This window comes from Carlito syrichta, unplaced genomic scaffold (assembly GCF_000164805.1).
Source record: "Carlito syrichta isolate Samal-C Ts95f unplaced genomic scaffold, Tarsius_syrichta-2.0.1 Scaffold303625, whole genome shotgun sequence".
Taxonomy (NCBI): domain Eukaryota; kingdom Metazoa; phylum Chordata; class Mammalia; order Primates; family Tarsiidae; genus Carlito; species Carlito syrichta.
This window is the reverse complement of record NW_007247721.1, coordinates 1158689-1183028: the sequence shown is the minus strand read 5'-3', so window position 1 is coordinate 1183028 and position 24340 is coordinate 1158689. Positions and strand designations below refer to the sequence as shown.

The window sequence follows — 24340 nt, the reverse complement described above, 5'->3', positions numbered from 1 at the left end:
TCTGCATTCTCAGTCCGAACTGTTAGTCTTATTTTGTACACAGTCATAAGTTACAGCAGGCCCAAGTTCCTGAGTCTCGGATCTTCAACCTGCCTGTACTGCAGGTCCCTGCAGGGATACTGGCAAAATTACTGTGTTTCACCACCTCTGTGGAGACCCTGGCTCTGGGAAGCTGACTAGCTGGGCCTTGTGCAAATTTCAGGAATGCTTTGACTTCTCTATCCCAAGATAAGGACCAAAATTCAGATTCCTCAGCCCTTTTTCCTAATTCAGCATCCTCATCTTAGCCTTTCAGGATGCAGTGTCTGAAGCTGAGGAAGAGCAAAGGAGAGTGAAGCCAAAGGGAGGTGAGGCCGTAGCCCTCCAGTCCTCCCTTCCCTGGCCCACCAGAGGGTCTTATGTGGGCCCATGGGCTCCCTCCAAAGGGAGGCAGCAGCAGGCCTGACAGAAGGAATCATGGAGTCAAAGGAGAATCCAAGTCCAAGATCCCCAAAAGAGAGACCTGAGAAGAGTACTGCACATAAAATGGTAGGTTTTGTTTTTTTAGCAATTTTGTTCATTGAATTGAACTCTCACATCCCCCCAGAATCATGGCTATTTCTACCCTTGACCCTATGGCAAGTGTTCCTCATCTGGCTGAGTTGGGGTGGGTGGAGATAGGTATGATTATACAACTTTTACATTTCTCTGCAAATGGGCACCTACCTTGGGGGTTGTAGCATGACCTGAAATCATTACATCATCTCAATTTGCTCTGTAGGCCAAGTGTGGTGGCTTATGCCTATAATCATAGCACTTTGGGAGGCCGAGACAGGAGGATCACTTGAGGCCAGGAGTTCGAGACCAGCCTAGGCAACAAGCGAGACCTCATCTATACAAAAAAATTTTAAAGTTAGCCAGGTGTGGTGACCCGGTCCTAGAGTTCCAGCTACTTGAGAGGCAGAAGGATCACCTGAGCCCAGGAGATCAAGGCTGTGGTGAGCCATGATCTTACTACTGCACTCCAGCCTGGGCAACAGAGACCGTGACTCAAAGAAAAAATTTTTTTTGGCTCTGTAGAGAGGAACATTTCCTGTATTCTCCCACTTTTAACTGCTAAGAAAAATGCCATGCACATCGCTACCTTGCAAGGCACAGCAATGATTTAAAACACATGCCAGAATTCTGAACTCTACCTCTTTTGCTAAGCACTAGACAAAAAGACTTCTATCTCAAGCACAAAAACGACTTAATACTTTCTAACTCTATGTGGGGCTGTGTGAGCAACAACTGTCCCTTCCCATCCTGTGGCAGCCCTGGTCCTATCTACACAGCCCCTCTCTATGGATACATGAACATCTTCCCAGAGCTCTGGTGGGATGATGCCATATCCAGGCACAGAGTTCAGAAACACTGAGGGCCAGGCAAGCCTGGGGCACCTGGGAGCCAGCAACCCCATGCCCATGAGTCCCCACTTTGCAGGGTTCTAAGAGAGGGCAAAGTGGAGTTCCACAGTGGAGGGTATGGAAGCTGGCAGCATCACTCCCATGGGCAGAATGGGCTGCGGCTTCCCCGCTCAATGCCCAAAGGGAACAATTAGACATTGTCCTCCCAGGTCCTCACAGCACCCCTGTGAGGTGGGCCTCCATTTTGTAGCAAGAGTATCAGTGCCCAAGACCACAGGGAAGATGGGCATGAGGTCTCAGGGGTCCTGCCGCCCAGACCCAGGCACGAATGACCCAGAAGGCAAACACGTCTCCCCTCCAGTCAGGGACAGCCTCTGTTGTACCGGGCTTCGGCTCTTCTCGGCGATGACGCTTGCCAGGAGTTGGGACTGAGGCCCCGCCGACTTCACATCTTGTCGGTTTTGTTCTCGAATCTGTGTGGAGAGGGAGAGGAAGAGTGAGAATAAGTTGGCTGTCAGGGTCAGAGTGTGGAGTTTGGGGGGGTATGTACTGGTGTCCAGTATGGCCTCTGACTGGGGCCTAGAAGGGTCTTCCAGCAGCGTAGGAGCCCGTTCCCTATCTTTTTTTTGGGGGGGGTTGGAGTCTCACTCTGCTGCCCAGACTGGAGTGCAGCGGCCGCTCCCAGCCATCGCAGCCTCGACCTGCTGGGCTCCGGCGATCCTTCCGCCTCAGTCTTCCAAGTAGCCGGAATTACAGGCGTGCGCTACCACGCCCGGCTGATTTTTTGATTTATTGTAGAGATGAGGTCTTGCTGCCTAGGTGGGTCTCAAACCCGCGGGCTCAGGCAATCCACTCACCTCAGCCTCCCAAAGGCGCGGGATTACAGGCTGAGCTCCGTTCCCTATCTTAACACAACCCGTGCACTCTAAGAGATGGTCTCCATATCGGTTCCAGAGCAAATTAGTAGTTTATGTCAAACACCAGATTTTTGTGAACTCTGAGAAGGAGTTGTACAAGGAGTTTTACAAATAAAATGAGGTGCAATAGATCCTTGAGGGAAGTTCTCAAATTTTAATATCCCTAAACCCCTGAGGAATTTGTTTTAAATACATATGTGGGGGGGGCAAAAACACCCACCAGAATTATTTTTTGGAAGGCAGGCCCTTTGTAGTACAGGTTTCCCGCACTAGGTGAATGTTCTAGGAACCCACTGGCATCAGTGTACTTGCTAGCGTTGTTGTGAGAGGCAGCGTTTGGCTTCAGTAAATTTTTTGTTGGAGATTCTTTCATCACATTTGCCCATTTCATGATGGGAGATTTGTGAGCGCATCAGCTCACACCACACTGAGTGTTCAGCAGTTTCTGACCAAAAACGGCATGGCCTCTGTGCCCCACCCTCCCTCTTCACCTGATCTTGCCCCGAGTGATTGTTTGTTTCCCCAAATAAAAAATTTCTCAAAGGGAAATGTTTTGCTGATGTGGAAGAGGTGAAACAAACAAACAAACAAAAAAACGGCAGGAGTACTAAAAGGCATCAAAATTGGCAGTTCAAAAACTCTTTTTGAGCAGTGGAAAAAGTGTCCTGAGAGGGGTATTATATCAGATGGAGAATGCTTTGAAGGTGACTGAGATTTAAACACGTAAGAATAAACACACATTTTTAAATATAAAAATTCCAGAGTTTTTTAGGTTCCCCTTTGCATTCTTGAACCTACTCTACAGCTATTGAATATGGACCTCGGGCAGAGGGTGACATAGAAATATGACCTTTAAACAAGTGCTACAGGGGGTCTGGACCACTCATTGAAACACTGTCCTAGAAGCTGTCTGAATTATTGCAGGTGGCCTGCTACAACTGTAGTTTTTAAAGCATTAGAATTATAAATGAGTGAACTAGCAGGTAAAGGTCCAGAAATAAACATAAAGCATCTTGAAATCTTGAAAAAAATAAGCCAAACGAAAAATGGCATAAAATTAATAAAAACTCAATTTGTGGACAGGTCTTTCAGTCATAGCTAATGTGTAAAGCAAACACTCCTTTGTGTAAAGGGTCATCTAAGACTACGTAAGTGTAGCACTTAGCAAAGTGAAGGGAACGTGGCCAGTCAATGGTGGTTTCTTTCTCCTTATGAGGCATCTGGGATGTTAGTGAGCCAGGCACATCCCAGTAACTCAGCTTGTGTGGCTGGTTTTCAGACCCCCCTTGAGGGAGAAGAGGGGGTGATTTAAGCAGCCCCGAACTTACCTTGTTCCTCATTTCCAGCACTTCTTGAGGGTCAGTATAGAGAGGCACAAATTGGTTTGGGTTTTCGATCCGTATCGGCATGCCACTGCTGGATTTCTCCACCTCGTCAGCCTTCATCCACTGCACAAACACAAGGCCACATGGGTGAGGCAAAGAAGCAGGTCCAAGCGTCCTCCCCAGTGGTACACCCATAAGGTCTGGACCCACCAGCCTGAGTGGAAGATCAGCAAGCCTAGACACAGATGTTCTCTCTTCTTGGGCCTCTTTAATGTCTGTCTCTGAGAGCAGAGATGGGTGACAGAGGCCAGGCATGGTGGCTCACACCTGTAATTCCAGCATGTAGGAGGGAGGCCAAGGCAGGTGGATTGCTTGAGCCCAGGAGTTTCAAACTAGCCTGGGCAACAGAGCGAAAGCCCATCTCTAGAAAAAAATCAAAAAATTAACCAGGCATAGTGTGTGTGCCTGTAGTCACCGGTTACTTGGGCTACTGAGGTAGAAGGACAGCCTGAGCCAAAGAGGTCAAGGCTTCCGTGAGCCATGATCATCATGATCATGCCACTGTACTCCAGTCTGGGCAACAGAGTGAGACTCCAACTCATATTTAAAAAAGAGAGAGAGAGAGACGAGTGACAGATAACCCAGCTGCCAAAGAAGGCCCCCCTGGTCAATAGTGAGCCATAAAGAACACTGGAGAGTCAGGGTCAGAACCTTGGAAACCATCTTTGGGCGTCGATATTAGGTAACTATTTGAGTTTGGAGAGTTTCATATTGTTTTATAAGGGGCTGTTCAATTTGGTCATCAACTACTTTGAAAAATCAAATTAAGAGTCTGTGTGTATGGAAGAGAGGCAGAGAGAAAAGGTAACCCAATAGAAGTGACTACCCCATCTACCTCCTCAGTTTGCAGTCCAAATGTCAGATGCCCAGCCCTGAATTTCCCAGAAGCCCCCTCCAGATGTGGGAGCAAGAAGCAAAAACCAATTGCTCCTGGGTCGTGTGCTGCTGGAAGTGGCCTGGTCCAGCTGCTCTCTGGAGAAATCTTCTCTCAGACCCAAAATCTCAGTGCAGAGGTGCAAGGATGAGATGGACAGAGGCTCAGTGGGCCTGAACAGCTGCTTCCAAGTGCCCAAGTGAAAGCCCTAAGAGGATGGTACTAACCCAGGTGCAAGAGAGATCTGTTCCCCTTTCATAGCTGCCTCACCTTACAAATGTAGCCGCCCCTCTCCACTTGGGTCCGTCCTGGGCTTCCCTTACCGTGGTCTTGGGCCGGGGGCTGCCCATGCTCCTCTGGACCTCGTCGGCCACGTTGACCCGCAGGTAGGTGTTGGGCGTGTTGAGCCAGCGCGTCTTCTCCTTCTGCTGCTTGTGGGCATGCTGCCGCAGGGCCGGCACTGGGGCGCCGTCCTCCTCGAACACAAAGGCTGTCACCGTGGCAGGAATCTCCACCTCACTTTTGTGTTTGGTTTTCTCTTGAACAAAGGGGTGGCGGTACGTGTAGCCCGTTCTGTAGCCCTAAAAAGAACAAAAATAGAACGATTTATGGTGGGCAAAGGTCTGTGTGTGCACACGTGCATACACTTTGCTACCTTCCATTTAAAGGACTCCATTTAACACAAATCTCCATAAGACAATCTAGGCCTTGCCACTCTTCTGGTATATTTCAGCATCATTCTCTCCTCTTGGTCCCCCAGCCCCTCCCTTCTTCCATCCCAGCAAGCCCTCTGATCAGGGCTGAGAAAAATCCCTAGACTCTTTTGGACCAGACAGAACTCATCACCCAAAGAGAGCTCCAGGTGTCATTGGGTTCAGTAGTTCGCAGCCCTGGTTGCACAGTGGAATCACCTGCGAGTTTTACAAAGTGCTGATGCCTGGGCCCTGCTTCAGAGTTGCTGACTTAATTGGACCACAGTGTGGCCTGGGCTATAGGGTTATTAATTGCTTCCCAACTGATTCTAACAGTCACCTCTCCCTTCCTCAGTTCTGAAGCTCCTTAACAATTTCCCTCTCGGGACCCCAAAATCTGACTCAAGAACATTCCTGTCTCCTAAACAAAGACCATGTCCCTCAAAGCCAGAGCTGACTGCTGCTCAGTAAGAACAAATACTCGGGAATCCCGGCAGCTGTCGAAGTAACACATGCCTCCCCCAACCACTGTCTCATTTTTTTATTTTTAAATTAAAATGGCATCAAGGTATTGTTCTTCTTATAAAGGAAATACTCATGTGGAAAAATTAAGCAATAGAGAAAAACATAAGGAAAAAAGTGAAAAGTCTCACCCCCAGACAACCACTAAAACCTTTCCAATCATTTCTCTATGCGTACATTTGTGTGCATGTACGTTTGATTACCAATAAAACTGGACATTTACATATAACAGCTATCTGAATAACTTCCTTTGAAAATTGTTTATGTTTTCAGCCCATTTTTCTTTTGAGATGTTTCTCTCAATACATTGAAAAAAGTACATTACATTGATGTGTAAAATCTCTTTTTACATTTAAGAATATTGATCTTTTGGGCCGTCACTGATGTTGAAAATATTTCCCTACATACTTTGTCTTTTATCTTTGATTATGGTGGGAAATTGGTTTATAGAAATACAAGTTGTGAATTTTTTTATATGATCATATCTGTCAGTATCTAATCATTTCAGATTTTTCTGCCATGCTTGACATGGTCTTCTTCGACACAAGGGCATCAAAAATATGAACCTGTTTAATTCCTCCATGAGTTCACTTTTTAGGTTTAAATGTTTGATAAATCAGGAATGTATCTTGTTGAAAGAAATGAAGTAACAATCTACCTTAGTTTTCTTTTCCAGATGGCTAGTGGTCTATCTTTCCCCACTGATTTATAAAATGCCTGTTTATCCCATGTTAAATTATCATATACTATGGATCTATTTCTGGATTCTCTAAGTGGTTGCATTGGTTTACTTGTCCATTCTGGTAGTGCCACACCAGTTGGTTACTAAGGTTTTTTCATACTTTATCATGGGGTGGAGTGGAACTAGAATCCCTAATTACTTTTCTTTTTATGACATTTTCCTAGCCATTCTGAATTTCATGTGAAAGGATACTGTGTTGAGTCCATGTACCTTCTGCCATTTTTGAGAAAATCACAGTGAGTTTACTGATTCATTTTGGGGATGCAATCTCTTTACCCCATGGATGCATTCTAACCAAGAATAAACTACATCTCTTCACTGATTTCACATTTTCTCTGATGTTTATTGCTAAAGTTTTACGGCTTTTTAATAAATAGGTTCTGGTTTTTAACATATTATTATTTTACTGCAGTTATAAATAGGATTATTTTCTCCCAATAATATATTTGGAGTTAATATAAAGCAGTTAATGCTAAGATACAAAAAAAATTTTTATATACAATTTTATAATTAGCCAACTTAAAATATTCTCATTATTTTGAATACTGTTTTCAGTTTTTTAAGACTTTATAGGCATAAACCATATTTATAAATACTAATTTTGTTTCCATTACAATATTTATACTTATTTATGGTTCATTGGATTGAGTTCCAATAATATTCCAGAACAATATTAAATAATAGTGTTAAGAGAAAGAATCATTGTTTTGTTTCAAAGTTTAACAAAAATACTTCTAAGTGTTTCATAATGATACTGGCTCTTATCTTGAGAAAAATCATTTTAGTCACGTTAAATAAGTATCTTCTTGTCCTTGCTAACAGCTATTATTTTTATAAATTAATGTTAAATCTTTATCAAATAACTTGATATTTATTAAAATGCACAAGAGGCTTTAAGAGGACTTTGTCCTTTGATGCTTCAATATCATGAAACACATTTAAAAGATTTATATTATTAAACCATCCTTGAATTATAGGAAAGAGCCCTCATTTTGTTATTGCATATTATTATTCTAATTTTAAGCTTGATACAATTTACCAGTTTTCATGAGGCATTTTTCATCAACATTCGAAGTGAAACTGGTCTAAATATGTTATAATTATTGTGGCTTAGTATCCTTCTTTCACTCTTCTCTGAAATGGTTTAAGTAACATAAAAATTGTGTTGCTTAAAGGTTGAAACCATCTATTCATGGTGCCTTATTTAATTAATTAATTTATTTTATTTTTCGAGTCAGAGTCTCACTCTGTCACCCAGGCTGAGTACAGCAGCATACTCATGGCATCGCAGCCTTGAACTGCTGGGCTCAGGCCATCCTTCTGCCTCAGCCTTCCAAGTAGCTAGAACTACAGGCACATGCCACCACGCCTGGCTAATTTTTTTTTTAAAATTTATATAGAGACAGGTTCTCACCAAGTTGCTCAGGCTGGTCTTGAAGCCCTGAACTCAGGTAATCCTCTCACCTCAGCATCCCAAAGTGTTGGGATTACAGGCTTGAGCCACCACACTTGCCCCATTGTGCTTTATTTAGATGTAGATTACTCAGCACACAAATGTTAATGGGAGTTGTATTTTCCTTGTGAATTGGACCTTTTATCACTAAAAATGACTCTTATGGTCAGCCTGGTAATAAGGTAGAGATGATCTGAAGGAACTGAACACGGATAAAATTATTAATCATGACAATGACCTTGACATGATAAAGAGGGTCCAAGGCAGTAGCAGTGAGAATGGGAAAAATGAATCAGACAGAATGTCATCTTTCACTTCTTTGAACAATCTCAGAATTTATCATCTCTTGCTGCAATAAGCTCCTCACTGCACATGCTTTCCTCTTATTCTTGAACTGTAGCCTGTTTATACCCCATATCATCAACTAAATTGTTAGCCCCTAGAAGAAAAAAGAATGTCTTTAAAATTTGTTGCATCCTTTAAAGAACCAGCCCATTCCTAGACACATACCAGTTTAATCCCTTACATGACTGATTGATTCATTTATTCATTACAATAGGACACTGTTATAAAGCTGCTGCCCAGGAATAAGGAAATTAGTAGTATTATGTGCTTCCTGTCTTGAAGTCATGAGCTTCAAAAGAAAGGCAGAACTATTGGCACAAGAGATGTGAGCAAAGCCCCAACATAAGAGAGGCTCTGTGTTCTGGTTTTTACTAGATTACTTTTAGTAGAGCATTCTGCAGATATGATAACATCCAAGCACTTAGTGGGGGGTGGCAAAGGCCACTGTTTAAGAAAACTCAACTACTATTAGAATGACCACAAATTCTAAATCAAATTGCCAATCAACAAGGCTTCCGCAACTTAACTGTGAGGCTGGCAGCTCTCGGGGCCACCTAATGCCTTGCACTCCCTGGATCCAAAGGCTAAGCCTTAATGAACTGACCTGGGAGGACAAAAGTAGGGGACTCACCAGGTTGTCCAGCATTCTCATGAGGGCCTCAAACTCGTGCTCCCCCAGCCGGCTCTTCTGCATGGGCCCAAAAGTACTCCCAGCCCACTGCACAGAGCCCACTTCGTGGGGCCGGTGCTTTTCCTGCTCCAGGAGGATGAGGTTCTCCACACCCCCAGCGCTGGACAGAGCTGATACCTGCAGCAGAGAGCAGAGAGTCCTCAGCCCAGGTGCACAGGGGTATCCCTATACTTACTTATACTCTCATATGTAATGGGGGAGAGGGGATCACAGAGAAGAACTTAGAAACCAGAGATGTCTGAGAAACTGAGGAAAAACCATGCAAACCTGTAGGGCACACACCTGTTTCCAAGGACACAGGTATTAGTAGTTTATTTCCTGATGTCAGTTCTTGGGAATTACAGAGAAGGAAATAGCAAGTGTTAAATCTTAAGAATTAAACAATACAGAAGACTGAAAGTTACCTAGGTATAGACCAACTTAGAATTGTGATTATTTCTGATGAGGGAGAGAGTACGAGATTGGAAAGAGATCCAAAGGGAACTTTGGTTCTTATCTGTAATATTTTATTTCTTTAAGGGGAAAAGATTTGAAGCAAAAAGGTTGTGAATATTTGTTCTGAATAGTAGGTATGGGTGTCTATTATGTTATTCTCAGCAATTTTCTGTTTGTTTAACATATCTTCCGTATTTTGTTAGGTCACTTGAAAGAACTAGGCGTGTAATCTGATGGGATGAATTAGCAGGTCTAAAGGAAGAACGCATCCTTCACAATGGGATTAGTCAGTCAGCGGAACCCAGAAAAGGAGACAGATAAAATGTTGATGGTGCACGGTCAGGCACTGTGCAGAGGCTGGTTCCACCCAGGGCTTAGGGTGTTTGTCCCATTGTCAAGGCTCCATGGGGCGGGGATGACACAGGCAGTGGATTTTGAGTATTAGGACAAGAGGTGTGTATATACAGCAGGTGATTTGAGAATGATCTAAAAACATTCCTTAACCTAATGAGGCTCATTTTCTAATTCCATGTTCATCTCATGATACATTCTATTTACCCCACCACTCACATATAATTGGTTAGGATCTGGCTTCCTGGATAAGTCCAGCTACAGAGAGAGAGGATGACTTTTGAGTGTTCCAGGTAGTGAGACAGATGTTTTGCACCTCACATGACATTAGCATTCTGAGTAAGATTTGATATCCCATGTAAGCTGGTTTATTATAGGGGAACTGTTCCAATTACATGAACTTTCAGTGTTGCAGTGTTTTGTGACAGGTTTCTTTCTTTCTTTCTCTTTCTTTCTCTCTCTCTCTCTCTTTCTTTCTTTTTTTTTTTTTTTTACTGCAAATGAAAGGATCCAATTAGTCTGCTGACAAATACAGGTCTATGCAGCCATGAGAACTGGAACAGACCGTGGAATCTATTAAATTCATATTGCAAACATCCCTGTGATACTTCTCTGAAGTCAGCCAGGCAGCCTTCCCAGGTGGCTCCCATCACTCTGTGAAGAGGAGGAGGCAAGAATATTTCTATGGCCTTCTCATCCCAGGCACGTGCCCGCCTGAAGGCAGACCTTTCCCACTGACCCTTTCTGCCTTGGATAGGCAGTGCTTCTTTAGGTAGTGTTTAGGGCATGCACCTGAGTGCCAGGTTGCCTGGATTTGAATCTTGGCTCTGCCACTTATTCACTGTGGGACCCTAGAAAGCTTTTTACCATCTCTGTGCTTCAGTTTCCTCATCTGTAAAATGAAAATAGCAGTACCTACCTCGTGATAAGTCTTTAAGGTAATAGTTGTGAGGTACTTAGTGTAGCACCTGGTACATAGAGCATGCCATATAAATGTCTTGATATATGAATTCTGAGAGGCAATATCCCCTGGGGACTGGTCATTAATGGAGAAGGGGAGAGGGAGAACCCTGCAAGGGCTGCCTCCTCCCGCCTCTCTCTTCCTCCCTGGGTTTCCATGGCGATGGGTACCAGATGGAGAAGAACTGCCTGAGTTTCTTCCCATCTGCCTGTCAGCAGAGCAGGGAGCTGCTCGCCTCAGCTGGAGATGACCCAGTTTTCTGGAACCCTAACTTGATGAGGAGCAAAGAGAACAGCATCCCCAAGAGAACTGAACAGGCTCTCGGCCCCACACTGCTAACATGACCACAGCCACGTTTGCCTGTTTGCCAAGGTCACTGGGGGAGAAAAGTCGGTCCACAATGGAGCCAGAGCTTCAGTGCTGGCCGCTCCACCCAAAAATGACCTGGCCAGGGCTACAATTCCAACGGCACCTGCAGATTGCTGCTGCTAGCGCTCCTTTATGTCCTAACCTACCCACACCTCTGGTCTAATCTTTCCTGATTTTCTTCCACATCTTTCAGCTCCATTCTTCCCTCTAGAAGCCTCTCTGCTCTACCAGCTTGGGGGAAAAAAAGCCACTGGAGCTTTTGGGGGGTTATCTGCCTGCACTGCCTGAAGTACTACATCAAGTCTCATCAAACCAGTTCTGAACAGAAAGTGACAGCAGTCGGGGGGCTGTCAGGGACAGTGGCCGCCAGCTCTGCCCTTCGACCACAGATGGCCACTTGCCTTTGGCTAAATTGCCCGTGGTCATTTCTGGGGAGTCTGGATCCTGAGAGAGGCACATATCACCATGTAGGGGGACACATGGGCATCTCTCTCCGTTCATGTTTAGGGCTGGATTGTCTTTGCAAAGAGATGAGGTTTTTACATGAGCTATTTTCTCATGGGAGCCTCTTCTGCAAAAGGAAGATGGGGAAATTTTGAGAGTTCAGATGTAAAAAACAAAAAGTGGTTTCTCTTTATACCAGAGGCTCCACCAGCTTCTTAACTAGTCACTGGCCAGAGCTCAGGACCAGCATCCTTCGTCGGGCCGGGGCTACCACATCAGAAAGTTAACCACCTGGGTCCACCTTCCCCACATCCTCATGTGCCGACCACTTCCTCTAACACATCTTCATCATTATCTTCACAGCTGATCTCTCAAGATATTCCTTTAAAAACTATTGAAGGGGTACCACTGCAGAGCCTCCACCAGCGATGCTTCTGGGCAGATCTCATCCCTCCCAGAGTAACTCCAAGAGAAAGACAGGCATCTTTCTCTGGGTGCAGTTTTGTCCCGGCCAGCCAGAAGAGGGCAGGTGGGACACCCAAAGGACTTGGCCCAAAGCTGACTCGTCAGGGGCAACCAGCCTCTCCTTATGCCAACCAAGTCCTAAAAATGCTGTCAGTAACACCTCTCCTTGTCTGAAAAGCCCTGCGCTCATGACGACCCACTAGGCCCCATGTATATAGCTGAGGAAACAGAGGCTCAAAGAAGACAAGTCCTCCGCCCAAGGGCACGCAGCCAGAGCAGGGATGATGGAGCTCAGTCGCCCCGGTTCACAAGTCTTTCCAGGGCTGTGGAAGGCCTGATCAACTTGCCATGCTACAGAGCATGTGCTTGGCTTATCCAATACCACTTTATGGTCTGTAAAACTACAGATTTGTCTGTTTTCCTACAGCTTCAGCACTAGCTCTTCTGGGGGTTCTGAGATCACCGAAACTCTGTCTTCTCCAACCCGTATCGGTTAGGGGACTCCATGATGGGCTCCCTGGACATCACCTTGGGGTTGTCCTGACCAGCGTGCTGTGCCAACCCTCCCGCTGGCCTACTTTCCACTTCTCTTTCTGGACTTGACCATGTTCCTGGGCTTTGTAGACTCCCCCTACCCCAACCAAAAAAGAAAGGAAGGCAAGGCTCAAAGGACTCCCTGAATCACAGCCAACAGGGTTGCTGCCTTTGCCCACAGGCCCCTGCCAGAATCCACTTCCCGGCCCACTTCTCAGAGGCTCACCTGTATCTCACATGCAGCCTGCAGGTGGAAGACCTTATAAAACGCCTCCTCCACAGTGTCGCCTAGAGCAACCACTCCATGGTTTCTTAGCACCAGAATCTGTAGGTGAGTAAACAGCCAATTAAAACCTTAAGCCTTCTCTACTTTAGTTAAGAGGGAGAGTGTTTTTATTTTATTTAGATCTATTTGCACATCTAACCCCAGGGCTTCTCCCCCAAACTCCTTGTTCATGCAATTTTAACCCTAAGAAATTGAAAAGGCATTTTAAAACAGATTAAGTAGCTTGGTCAAGTTCTTTGGGCAATGCCTGGAATTTTAGACATTGGGGAGCTCAGAAGTTTGAAAAACGAGTGTGTATGTTAAAGTAAATTGACGTCCAATACAAAGACCCCACCTTAAAAGCAATCCCTTGCCACTGTGACTGAGTTGACCTGGGAGTCAAACCCAAGGGGTTGGTTCTCTGAGAGGTGGCTCTGCAAAACAGGCAGTCACATGAGCTCTCTGGGCCCTGGGTTTCCACTCCACAAGCTCAATAAGGCCCTACTGGCTCCAAGATTCCACAGTTCTATGAGCAAGAGCATGGTAACCTTCTAATCTACCTCACTGGTTTCACAAATGAGGAACTGTGAAGTACTTAGTGTAGCACCTGTAGGGCTAAAGAAAGGGAAAGTCTCTCAGCTAACTAGGAGCAGCATCTGAACTAGATCCAGGGCTTCTCACTGTTGGTGCAGTGTTTCTGATTCAGCCAGGGTGAGCAGATAAAAGCGAGGAAGACCAAAAATGAATCTGTACCAAAAGCAAAACTCTCCCAAGTCCCAGTGTATCCTCTCTGTCAGAAACTTTTCCTGGTTGGTTTTACCTTTAAGAACTCTCTAAAAACAGATGATACCTGCTTGGGAGCTGGGTTACAGACCCATGTGTCAGCTCTGTTCTTGGAGAGCCTGGGCTAAGGCCTGGGAGCTCTAAACATCACATCCTCTCTTGCTGAAAACAGCTGGTGTTTTTTCCTCCCAAGTGCCAGAGAAACAGAGACAATGATGGTGGCCCACAAAAAATACTGAAAACAATGAATATCTGATCTCTCAAATTCTTGCAGCGCTTCATGTATCTCATGTCTCTCCTGGCCACTGCAAATGATGCTTTGGAGGATGTCAGGAGCCAGTGGCAGGATTTCTCACCCGAGTTAAGAGATGAGAAGACAGGGATTCTGACAGGAAATGACTACGGTAGTGTGCTCCTCTTCAGGACGGCAGCAACAGCCCATCAATCCAGGCTCGGTTCTGATGCTCTTCCACACTGAGCCGAACACCCCCAGTTATGTGCTGTTAAGCCTTATGCCAAGTGATACCATTTGGATATTTGTCCCCTCCAAGTCTCACATTGAAATCTGACCCCCAATGTTGGAAGTGGGGCCTAGTGGGAGGTGTTTGGGTAATGGAGGTGGATCCCCTATGAATGGCTTGGTGATGATTATTCTTGCTCTATTCATTAAAAAAGCCTCTGGGACCTCCTCCTCTTGCTTGCTCCTTTCTTGCCATGTGATGCATCTGTTCCCCTTGACCTTCAGCCCTGAGTAGAAGCTCCCTGAAGCCCTCACCAGAAGCAGATGCTGGTACCATGTTTCTTGAACAGCCTGCAGCTGTGCTGAAAATAAGCCTCTTTCCTTAATAAAGTACCCAGCCTCAGGTATTCCTTTATAGCAATACCAATGGACTAACATACCAAGCAATAATGAGGTTCTGTTTTTCTCTAGCACGTTGACAAAAACAAGTAAATAACACTAAGTAAGTGATAACACTAAGGTTTGGGAAGACTGAAGGGAAACTGCATCCTCACCTACTAGACAAGGGGTGGGAGAGGGAACAAACTTTGTGGGGGCAATCTGGCAATATGGATTAAGAGTTCTAAAATGCGCATCCCCAGAAATTTGTCCTAAGGAAACCATCTCAAGTGGACACAAAGGCTTAGCTGAAAAGGTTTTCATCACAGTGCTGTTTTTATGAAGAGAAAACTTGAAGGGAAACCCTTCCAGTGTCCAACCACAGAGCAGTGTTCAAGTAAAAAGTAGCACAGCCACTCACATAATGCATATAGTTTAATACTTTGAAACAGTGATAGGGAAAATATTTCATAATATACAAAAGCATTTATTGTATCTTGCTAAGAGAAAAAGGGGAGTTTATGATTTTTAGTTTTGTAAACATATTTGAATATATTGAGGTGTGCACCAAAACCTCAGGGTAGTGTGATAGATGTGTTCGTCCGTCCTTCCTTCCTTCCTTCCTTCCTTCCTTCCTTTCTTCCCTTCCCCCCTTCCCTTCCTCCCTCCCTCCCTTTCTAGTTTATCTACAGCCCCTAAATATTCTTTAATGGATATATGTCACTTTTAAGACATCGGCTTTGACAATGCCATTCCAGAAGAGCGGAACTAACCTTGCAGGTGGGTCCAAGGCACTTCTGCAGGTTGATCCGATCGGCTTCCTGCTCCATTTCCCCATTGAAGTCATAATAGGCCATGTCCCCCACCAGCAGGGCATTGTGGGAGACAGGAAGGAGGCCCCACTTCATGGCTGACACCTTGGAGAGACAATGGCATGGTCAGTACCACAGCTCCCCCAGCTGTGTGCTGCATTTCCGCCCTTTCCTCAGAGCAGCACAGTCCAGTTCTACTCTGGGGGATGCGGGGGTGAAGGTAGGGAGCAGGCACTTGAGAAAGGCCTTGCCTCCTCCTCCAGTGGGCCCAGTTCTGCTGTGAGGCTTGCTCTAACGTCTTTCCATCACAGTTTTCGCAGAAGCCATGTCAATACATTACCTTTTAGAATCACTGGAAAGAATGCACCCAAGAGAGCTATTGCCACCCCTGACCCCATCTTGTCAGATGACTCTGGGAAAAGGCAGAATGTGGTAGAGTTTGCACCAGGTTGGGTGAAGCATAGTCCAGGTCCCCTGGGAAAAGCTGGAAACCCTCAGCCTTGGTTTTAGTGCAGAAATGGCCACACTCCTCACTTCAGGGAGGCCCATTAAGAAGTCCCATTTTATGGCACTGGGGCAATACAAGTGCCAGGGACCAGGGTTAAAACCCAGGTTGTAATCCCTAGCCCCATCTTTTATCAAAGGCAAGGAGCCTGGAGAGGTTTAGAAGAGCCTTTCCCTCCTTCACTCATTTATGCCCTCCAACTCAGCTCTGTGCTCTGCAGAGATGCACATTTGGCACAAATATATCGTTGAGTCTTAGCCCCAATCGGAAGCTCATAACCAGTGTGCTTTGCTGAGAAAATAACAGGTTGGTGGCAAGTCAAACCTGTCCCTGTTGGTGTGTGGCCTGGGCATCAGTAGGATGGCCTGAGGGTTGGGGAAATGCCCAGAACTGGTTTTCTGCTGTCTTTCCAAGTGACAGGTAATGCCTTAGGTAAACATGGAGAAGCTACTGAGACCCTTGGGTGGGGGGCAACCTGCTCCTTGAGGTTATTCCTTCTACTCTCTTCCCAATTTTGTGTGCTCTGTCCCCAGCTCTCAACCTACCCTGAGTTATGAAAAAGTGGGCACAGTCCAGGTTCCCACCATCTTGTTATCCTCTATCAAGACATGTCCTCACCAGAGCCTGGGTTGTGTGGGGGCAGGTACCACCTCTTGGTTCAATAGCACAGTCCTGATCCAATAGCAGTTGCTGTTATCATCAGTTGCTACTACCTCCAAGTGGCTCATGTCTTTCCTTGAGCAGATGGGAAGGAGCCCACTCACCGCTGCCGTGGCTGGCGTGTGCAGGTGGATGACACAGCGCACATCGGGTCTGGCTGCATAGATGGCTGAGTGCAGACAGAAGCCCGTGGTGTCCACTGGGAAGCAGCTGCTGCCCTTCTCCACCACCTCTCCTAGGATATTCACCTTGATCTGGGCCAGAGAAGAAGAGAGACTTGCAGCAACGGGGCAGCAGAGGCCCTGCACTCCTTTCCCAGCTGGTGGGCCCAGCATGGGCTGCCCACCTATGTTCACTCATTCATACACCATGAGCAACAGTGAGCTTGGTGTTGGGGAGACGTGTGACCTAGTGCCTGCCCTCAGTGAGTGTACAGTCAAATGGGAGCACAGATGATTATAATTCAGGAAGAATGCTAGACAGAGTTCCTCAAACTTTGCTGTGCACATGAGTCACTTGAAGATGCTGCCAGAATGCAGATTCTGATTCATAGGCTGAGTACAAGGCCTAAGAATCTGCATTTCTAACAAGTTCTTGAGTGATATTGGTCCACAGATCATACTTCAAATAGTAAAGTGCTTGAAGAGAGTCATGCACAGAATTCTCTCAAAGCAGATATGAGGAGTCTTTAATCCCAACAGCACAGGAGAATCAGCGAGCCCTTCTCAAAGGACACAACACTTAAGTTGAGCTCTTTCTTTCTTTCTTTGAAATTAAAAAAAGTATTTACCATATGCAAAGATAAAGAAAATAGTATAAAGAATACACATTTACCAATTACATAAAAGCTAGCTCTTAAAGGACAAGTGGAAAGGAGTCACTGGTTTCATAATCTGCTTTTGACTCCAAGGACCTAGTTGGTGTCATGGCTAAAAAAAAAAAATCACACATTCCATGACTATGTGTGTGGCTGGTTGCTGGCCATGATGTTCCCTACTTAATATAAACAGTTTTACAGAACACCAACACCAGGGAAGGTAGCTCTATGACTGTGATACAGCAAAGCCCAGGTAGACAAGATGAAGACCCAGGAAGGAGACAGACTCTCCTATGGAGGAAGAGACATGCTGCTGACATCATTTACTTAAGCAGAAGCATCAATGAGATGTTCAGCAAATCCCTGCTTACAACGTTGTCTTAAGTGAATTTCACCGAATGAACGTGACGTCAAAGCGGCCTGACCCCTGGAAGTGGCAGCATCTCTCCCATCTCAGGTATTGTAAACCTGAGGGACCCGTGAAGACCTTTAGATTCCCTTCAGCCCAGCTCTCCTGCTTCCTCAGATATGTGGCCTGTTTAGAATTCCCTCTCTGGGATGGTCTTTCTCTGACCTTATGTATTTTTTATCTCACTGTTGGATAAAAATCTGTTGTCACTCAAGAACCTCCGTGGACTGATAGAACAGCCACTATCCCACATGGAACCTTGAGAAAGCAGGTGCACCCTCTTGAGGGCAGCCCTAGGGACACAAAAATTGGTGTGGAGGATGCCATTGTGCAAATTCAAAACAAGACACCAGTGCTGGGACACACTTAGTGAGTGGAGCACAGGTTGGATTTCATCTTCTCCTCTCTTCTTCATGAACCAGGCTCCCTTGTGCATCACACAAACTGCACAACCATATTCAGCAGCCCAAAGCCTACATACTCCATAAACACTTCATGCCCACAGCTCCAATGGGTATCCCTAGCCTACATCTCTTCTGAACCGAGGATAACCAAATGCCAGCTGACATCCCTGAATGTCTCACCAGCTCCTCAAACTCAACATCACACTTTCTACCCAACTGATCACCGGCCCACTAAGCATGCAGGCCCAGAATTTCCTTCCCAGCTTACTGTAATAGCCCCAACTAGTTGTCCTTATGTTATCTGGCCTCCATATAGCCGGCAGTGTTCTTTCTACAACAGGAAACCTGCCTGCATCTCTCATTGGCTTACAGAATGTCAGTGGCTCGGCCTGTCCAGTGGAATAAAGTTAAAAGGCCACAACAAGGCTTCCTGTGCCATTAATTATGGGACCCCTATCTCCTTGCCAGTCTCACCTCCAGACACCAAATACTTGAACCAGTCTCAGCCACTTGTCTTCCTCCCAAATGCACAAGGATCTTACATGCACCTGGGCTTGGTGCATGCTTGGGACACAGGTCACCTCTGCCATACCACTCCCTGTCGCTATGGTCCAAGTCTGCTTATCCTGCTGACTGATGAGGGCTCCACTCCTGCACCATTGTTTCAAATAGAAGCCTCCTCTCTCACCACCACCCCCACCCCGGAGCTCCTGGAAAGGTTGGGTGTCCCTTTTCCAGGCTCCCTATCTGCTGGTTACCTCTTTCCCCCAACCAGACCGCAAACACCTTAAAGACAGAGCCTATGTCATCCTTGTCTCTGTGGTCCCAGTTCTGACTTGGCCATCACTTCCTTGGGCAGCCTTATGCAAGTTGCTTATCCGCTCTGCACACCAGTGTCCTCTCCTGCCTTCTAACATGGCCTTGCCCAATGTCAAGGTCCTACCCTGCCAAGATATTCTGTGACTTTGTCAGCCTGGACTTTTGAATGAGTAGCTGGACTCTACACTTGAGCTTTTCTCAAGGCTGGTGAGGCCCTGGGGTGGTGTCCACTTCGCCAGGCACACAGCACAGCAGCTGTCACCCACGCATCTGAAGATTGGGCCTTTTCTGCTTCTAAGACAGTTCTTTCTAGGGTATTCTCCCTCCCACCCATAAATCCTTCCTGAACTAAAACAACTTTTGGAATTGTCTTCCTGCTTCATCTAAAATGAGCTGGGACTGAAAAGGGACCTCTACCAGCACTGGTGCTAGGAAAATCTCATATTGCTTTGGTTCTTATTCTGATATGTCCTTCGCTATCTAGGAAGGCCCCCCACTCCCACCCTTTGCGGTTGGATCCCAGGCTGAGTCTGTTCAGAGGACCCCATGCATGTCTCCATTTCTTCCTCCCTCCTGCTGCATGTGCTGCCCACACCCTGCATTTGCTCTTTTGGTCGCGTCATACTCTGAGCACTCAGTTTGTTCCATGTGTCTTCTCTTCCCCACCAGATTGTGAGCTCCACAGGACAACGATGACTGATTTGGAGATGACCTATCATGGTAGGAACAGAGGGAGGCGCTGTTATTTCAATAAGGAGTGAGCAATGACACGCTGGACTGTACTCACCAAGCTGGACGCTGTGACTTCACTGCAAGAAACTCCTTTAGGGCTAATCAGGAAGTGGTCCTGCTCCTTGCTGACTCTCAACTAGAGGAAAGACACACGTTCTCAGGGGCAGGGAGGGAGAGGGGACATTTCCAAGGATATTGTGCTTGAATCCCCTCTCCCTTGAAATCCACTGCATCCAAGTCTTCCTCCAATGAACCCTTATCTCCCCACCCCCCCGCCCCCCATGAGAGATGAAGAGGATCCAGCCTTTACTAGGAGTTGGGGAAATGGAGCTACCAAAGGAATCTCACAATGATCAAGGGTAGCCCTAGATATAGACCAAAGTGACCACAGTGGTTGGAAACCTTGGAAGGGCTCAGTGCATTTTGGCCAAAGTGCATGCCAGCAATGCCATGGCCATGCTAAAGGTCAGGAGTTCTCCCTTTGAATTCCCACATGCAGTGCCCCACCCCACGCCAAGCTGCTCTCCTCACCGTAACGTAGGTGTCGCTCAGCTGGGCCCAGCCATAGAGGTCCAGGAGTCGGTAGACACTGCTGATCTTACACCGCATGAGCCGCTCCCCCTTGGCCAGGTTCAGGGAGTCGGCTGTGTGGAGGTCATTGATGGGCGTCATCATGGAGAAGTCTGCGGGGACAGGCCCAAACACTGCAGCTCTCTCAGAGTCAGGGGCTCCCATCTGCCCTCCCCTTCCTTGTTTCAATGTTCTCCCAATTCTCACTGGCACTACAACTGCACAAGAGACTTCCCAGGCAGGGAATTAAACATTATTTGATCCTTACCCAAGGGAAGACGGTCCACAGAATGAATATTTGTGCCCAATAAAGTCCTTCACTCATTTGGGTAATCATGACATTGCGTTTGGTCAAAAATCATGGTAAGACTCAAGGACATAGGGTTCTTGGAATGTCAAGCTTACCATAAATTCTAAAGATGAGCATTGAATAAATGCAAGAATAAATATCTGAATGAAAATATAAGTATATTTCATCACTTAGGTCTTTTTTTTTAGAGATGGGGGTCTCACTCTGTTATCTAGGCTGGTCTCAAACTCCTGGGTTCAAGCAATCCTCCTTCCTCAGTATCCCAAAGTGCTGAGATTATAGGCATGAGTGAGTCACCATGCCCAGTCTATCATTTAGTTTTAATGAAGACGTTATTAATCATTAAATCTTCTATTATCATGTTGTTTTAACCACACCATGTAGTAACATTTTCTGTGACTTGGAGACAGGGCAAATAGAAAGCCAAATCAAATCACAAACTCCCAGAAGTCAATGTGGTATGATGGCTGAAGGGCTGGAGGCCTCAAGCAGGCACATCTGCTCCTCTCTGGACATGCAGTCCCTTGGTTCTACGATGGTTCTTTCTGAGGACTTGGGGAGATGTGAAGCGATTTGGAAATGGACCTAGAAGGTTTGACAGTCTTGACCTCAGGGCACACAAAGGATCTACCTCACCCAGTTTATCCCATTAACCATGACAACCACTGCCTACATGCCTCAGGAAGGTAGAGCACATCTGAGTCCTGGCACTTGGATTAGTCAGCATCTAGGAACCAGTAAAATAATCAACAGGAAGGGATTCTGGCTTAAAATGTGTCTAGCTGAGAACCTTCTGATGCTGCCTCTCTTAGCTCCCCAATACGAGCTTTAATGAATTAGAATGCTCTTCGGAAGCTTTCGCTGTCTCTGTAAACTTCACTGTAACACAATGTGATGTTTGTCCTGTGTCAGGTTTGGCATTAGTTGAAGTGATGAGATGGTCTGCAACTGTGAGGACGAACTGGGTGCTGCTGGGCCAACATCCAGCAAGCAGAGCATACCTTGACTCACCCCAGGAAATGCACCCAAAGGGCCTGTGCTGACCAGACGTGATACACCTCCAAGGCACATGCCCAGTACACACAGATGACAGGGACAGTTGCGGTCCAAAGGCCCAGTTAGACAGTCAAAAGAAACAATGAAATTCTAAAGTCAAGGATTTTTCATTCAAATCGACCAGTCTGGCACCTCTGCCCCCTCTCTGGGAGATCCTCAGACAAGAAGTTGCCTCTTAGCTTCATCCCTGGCAGCAAGAAGGGAGGACATATCAAGAGCATATGGCCTTGGGCAAAGCCAGGCAGGTGAAGCTGTTACTGGGAGAGTCTTCAGACCTACCTTTCTTTGAATACTTCTGTAACGAATAACTATAGAGGCCAGAATAACTATAGAGGCCAGAACAGGTCTGAAAACACTCACTCCACCACATCCTCTGTGTCCTGCATCAAAGAGATTCCCCCTCCCCCACCACGTGGAGTTGCAGCTATGAGGATGCCCTGACCCACAGGACCAAGGGCAGGAGAAGAGAACAGGAGGGCTCAATAGGAGTTCCTGATCCCCTGAGCTTAAGAGCAGGGGATGGAGAGAGATGGGCTAAGGGGCACAAAATACAGTTAGATAGAAGGAATAAGTTCTAGTGTTTGATTGTATAGTAGGGCAACTATAGTTATGAATTTATAGTATATCTCAAAAGAGCTAAAAGTGAAGATTTGGAATTTTCCCGACATAAAGAAATGACAAATGTTTGAGGTGATGGATAGCTCAATTGTCCTGATTTGATTTCACATTGTATGCATGTATCAAAACATCACATGTACCCCATAAATATATATGACTATTATTTATCAATATAAAAAAAATTAAATATAGTACAAGTTTTAAAAAATGCTTGTTCTGATCAACCTCATGAAAGTTAGGATGGCTAAATGCCACGTTTATAAATCAGATCTAACAGAAACGTTTATTCAATTTAAGAAAACACACACAACGAGCCGGGCGTAGTAACGCACGCCTGTAGTTCCAGCTACTTGGAAGGAAGGCTGAGGCGGAAGGATCGCCGGAGCCCAGCAGGTTGAGGCTGTGGTGGCCAGGAGCGGCCACTGCACTCCAGTCTGGGTGACAGAATGAGACTCCAACTCAAAAAAAAAAGAAAAAAGAAAACACACACAAAAAAATAAAAGTCACCAAACCTCCTAAAAGCTAGGACTAGATGACACTAATGCCCCAAAAGCCTCAAATTCTAAGGCAAATGGAGCTAGAAAGAAAACAACCCATCTGGGCTTGAACTCATGACATTTGAAACTTCCCCTCTTCACAGCCCTTGACTCAGATACCCCTGGATGCGGATTAAGCAGACTTTCAGGCATCCATCTATCTTCCTGGCAGATGCTGATTGGTGAGGCAATAGAAATGCTGTTCAGCCCTATTCCTCTGTCAAGAAGAAGAGTATAAGGACAGAGATATGACAATGATGGTAGAGAATGTAACATATTTGGGAGACAAAGATCTGAAAGCCAGCATATAGATAATCAGTATTGATCAAATAGAAGAAAACATTTCTGAACTGAAAGAAGGACTTACTTCATTACAGGGCAGGAGAAGCTCATTAAAAAAGCCTACAATTATATACTTGCAGGCAACATTTCTGAAATATAAGAATAAGGGAAAAATCCACAAGCATCTAGGAAAAAAATTGGTCACCTACAAAGGAACAAGAAATAGACTGTCTCAGAGTTCTCTGTTGTGGCCAGAGAATGCCAGAAGACAATGCTACAGAAGGTTTACAAAAAACACAAAAACAGAAAACACTACAATACAGTGACTCAAAACAGATAAAAATAAAAGAAACATCAAAAGTACACCAGGCAAATATGAACCAAAAAATTAATATAGTATTAATTATTATATTATTATCAAATATTATTATCAAAGTGGAAGTCAGGCAAAACAATAGTCTCTTAGACAAAGGAGCTATCTTGTACGTCATTTTATATGAGTTAAAATTTATAAATTTATAATGAAACAATTTATAATCAGAATGAAATTTATAATGAAACTATAGCTATAAAGAATGCTTATGGCCAGGTGCAGTGGCTCACATCTGTAATCCCAGACTTGGGAGGCTGAGGTGGGAGGAATGCTTGAGCCCAGGAGTTCAACACCATGGTGAGCTATGATTGCACCACTGCGTTTCAGCCTGGATGACACTACAAGACCTTGTCTCTAAAAATAAAAATAATTTTCAAAAAAAAGAATGCTTATACTCCAAATAGTATTCCATCAAGATATATAAAGCAAGAGCTATCATAAATACAAAGGGAAATGAACAGCAAAAGCTATCATAATTACAAAGGGAAATGAACAGAAATCAAATACAATGGCAGATAGCACAACTCTCATTTTTCACAAAATCAAATACAAATGAAAATATAAATACTATGCCCTAGAGATAGTCTATACCCATAGATCATCCTAAAATGGCATTATTAGGCCACAAAGTATATCTCAATAAATCTCCAACATGGAAATTAAATGGGCCACATTTTCTAAACATAATGCAATAAAACCCAACATTACTAACAAATCTTTCAAAGAATATTCATTTAACCATTTGGAAATAAGAAAACACAATCCCAGGCAGCTCTTAAAATAAAAATAAAGTCAAAACAGCAACTGCAAGCTATTTAGAAATTACAATAAAAGAAATACTGTGTCAAATTCATGGGATAAAGCCAAACACATAAACAGAAAAAAAAATGTATAGACTTAAATGTCTTTATTATTAAATTAAATATGAAAAGAAATCAAATCAATTTTATTCTATCCTAAAAAAAAATGAGGAACAAAATAAACCA

At 45.1% G+C, this 24340-nt stretch overlaps 1 protein-coding gene across 1 annotated transcript in view; it reads right to left on the bottom strand.

Annotated features, from left to right (window-relative positions):
- ADD2 (adducin 2) overlaps positions 1–24340 on the bottom strand; it is a 58750-nt gene that overhangs the window by 16247 nt on the left and 18163 nt on the right. Inside the window, exons 5-13 of the mRNA XM_008058776.2 lie at positions 20141–20292; positions 19665–19745; positions 16533–16682; positions 15225–15368; positions 12792–12890; positions 8947–9123; positions 4885–5142; positions 3631–3750; positions 1769–1858 (exon numbers count right to left, since the gene is read on the bottom strand). Of these exons, the coding sequence (XP_008056967.1) occupies positions 1769–1858; positions 3631–3750; positions 4885–5142; positions 8947–9123; positions 12792–12890; positions 15225–15368; positions 16533–16682; positions 19665–19745; positions 20141–20292 (1271 nt within the window). The remainder of the gene's footprint in view (positions 1–1768; positions 1859–3630; positions 3751–4884; positions 5143–8946; positions 9124–12791; positions 12891–15224; positions 15369–16532; positions 16683–19664; positions 19746–20140; positions 20293–24340) is intronic.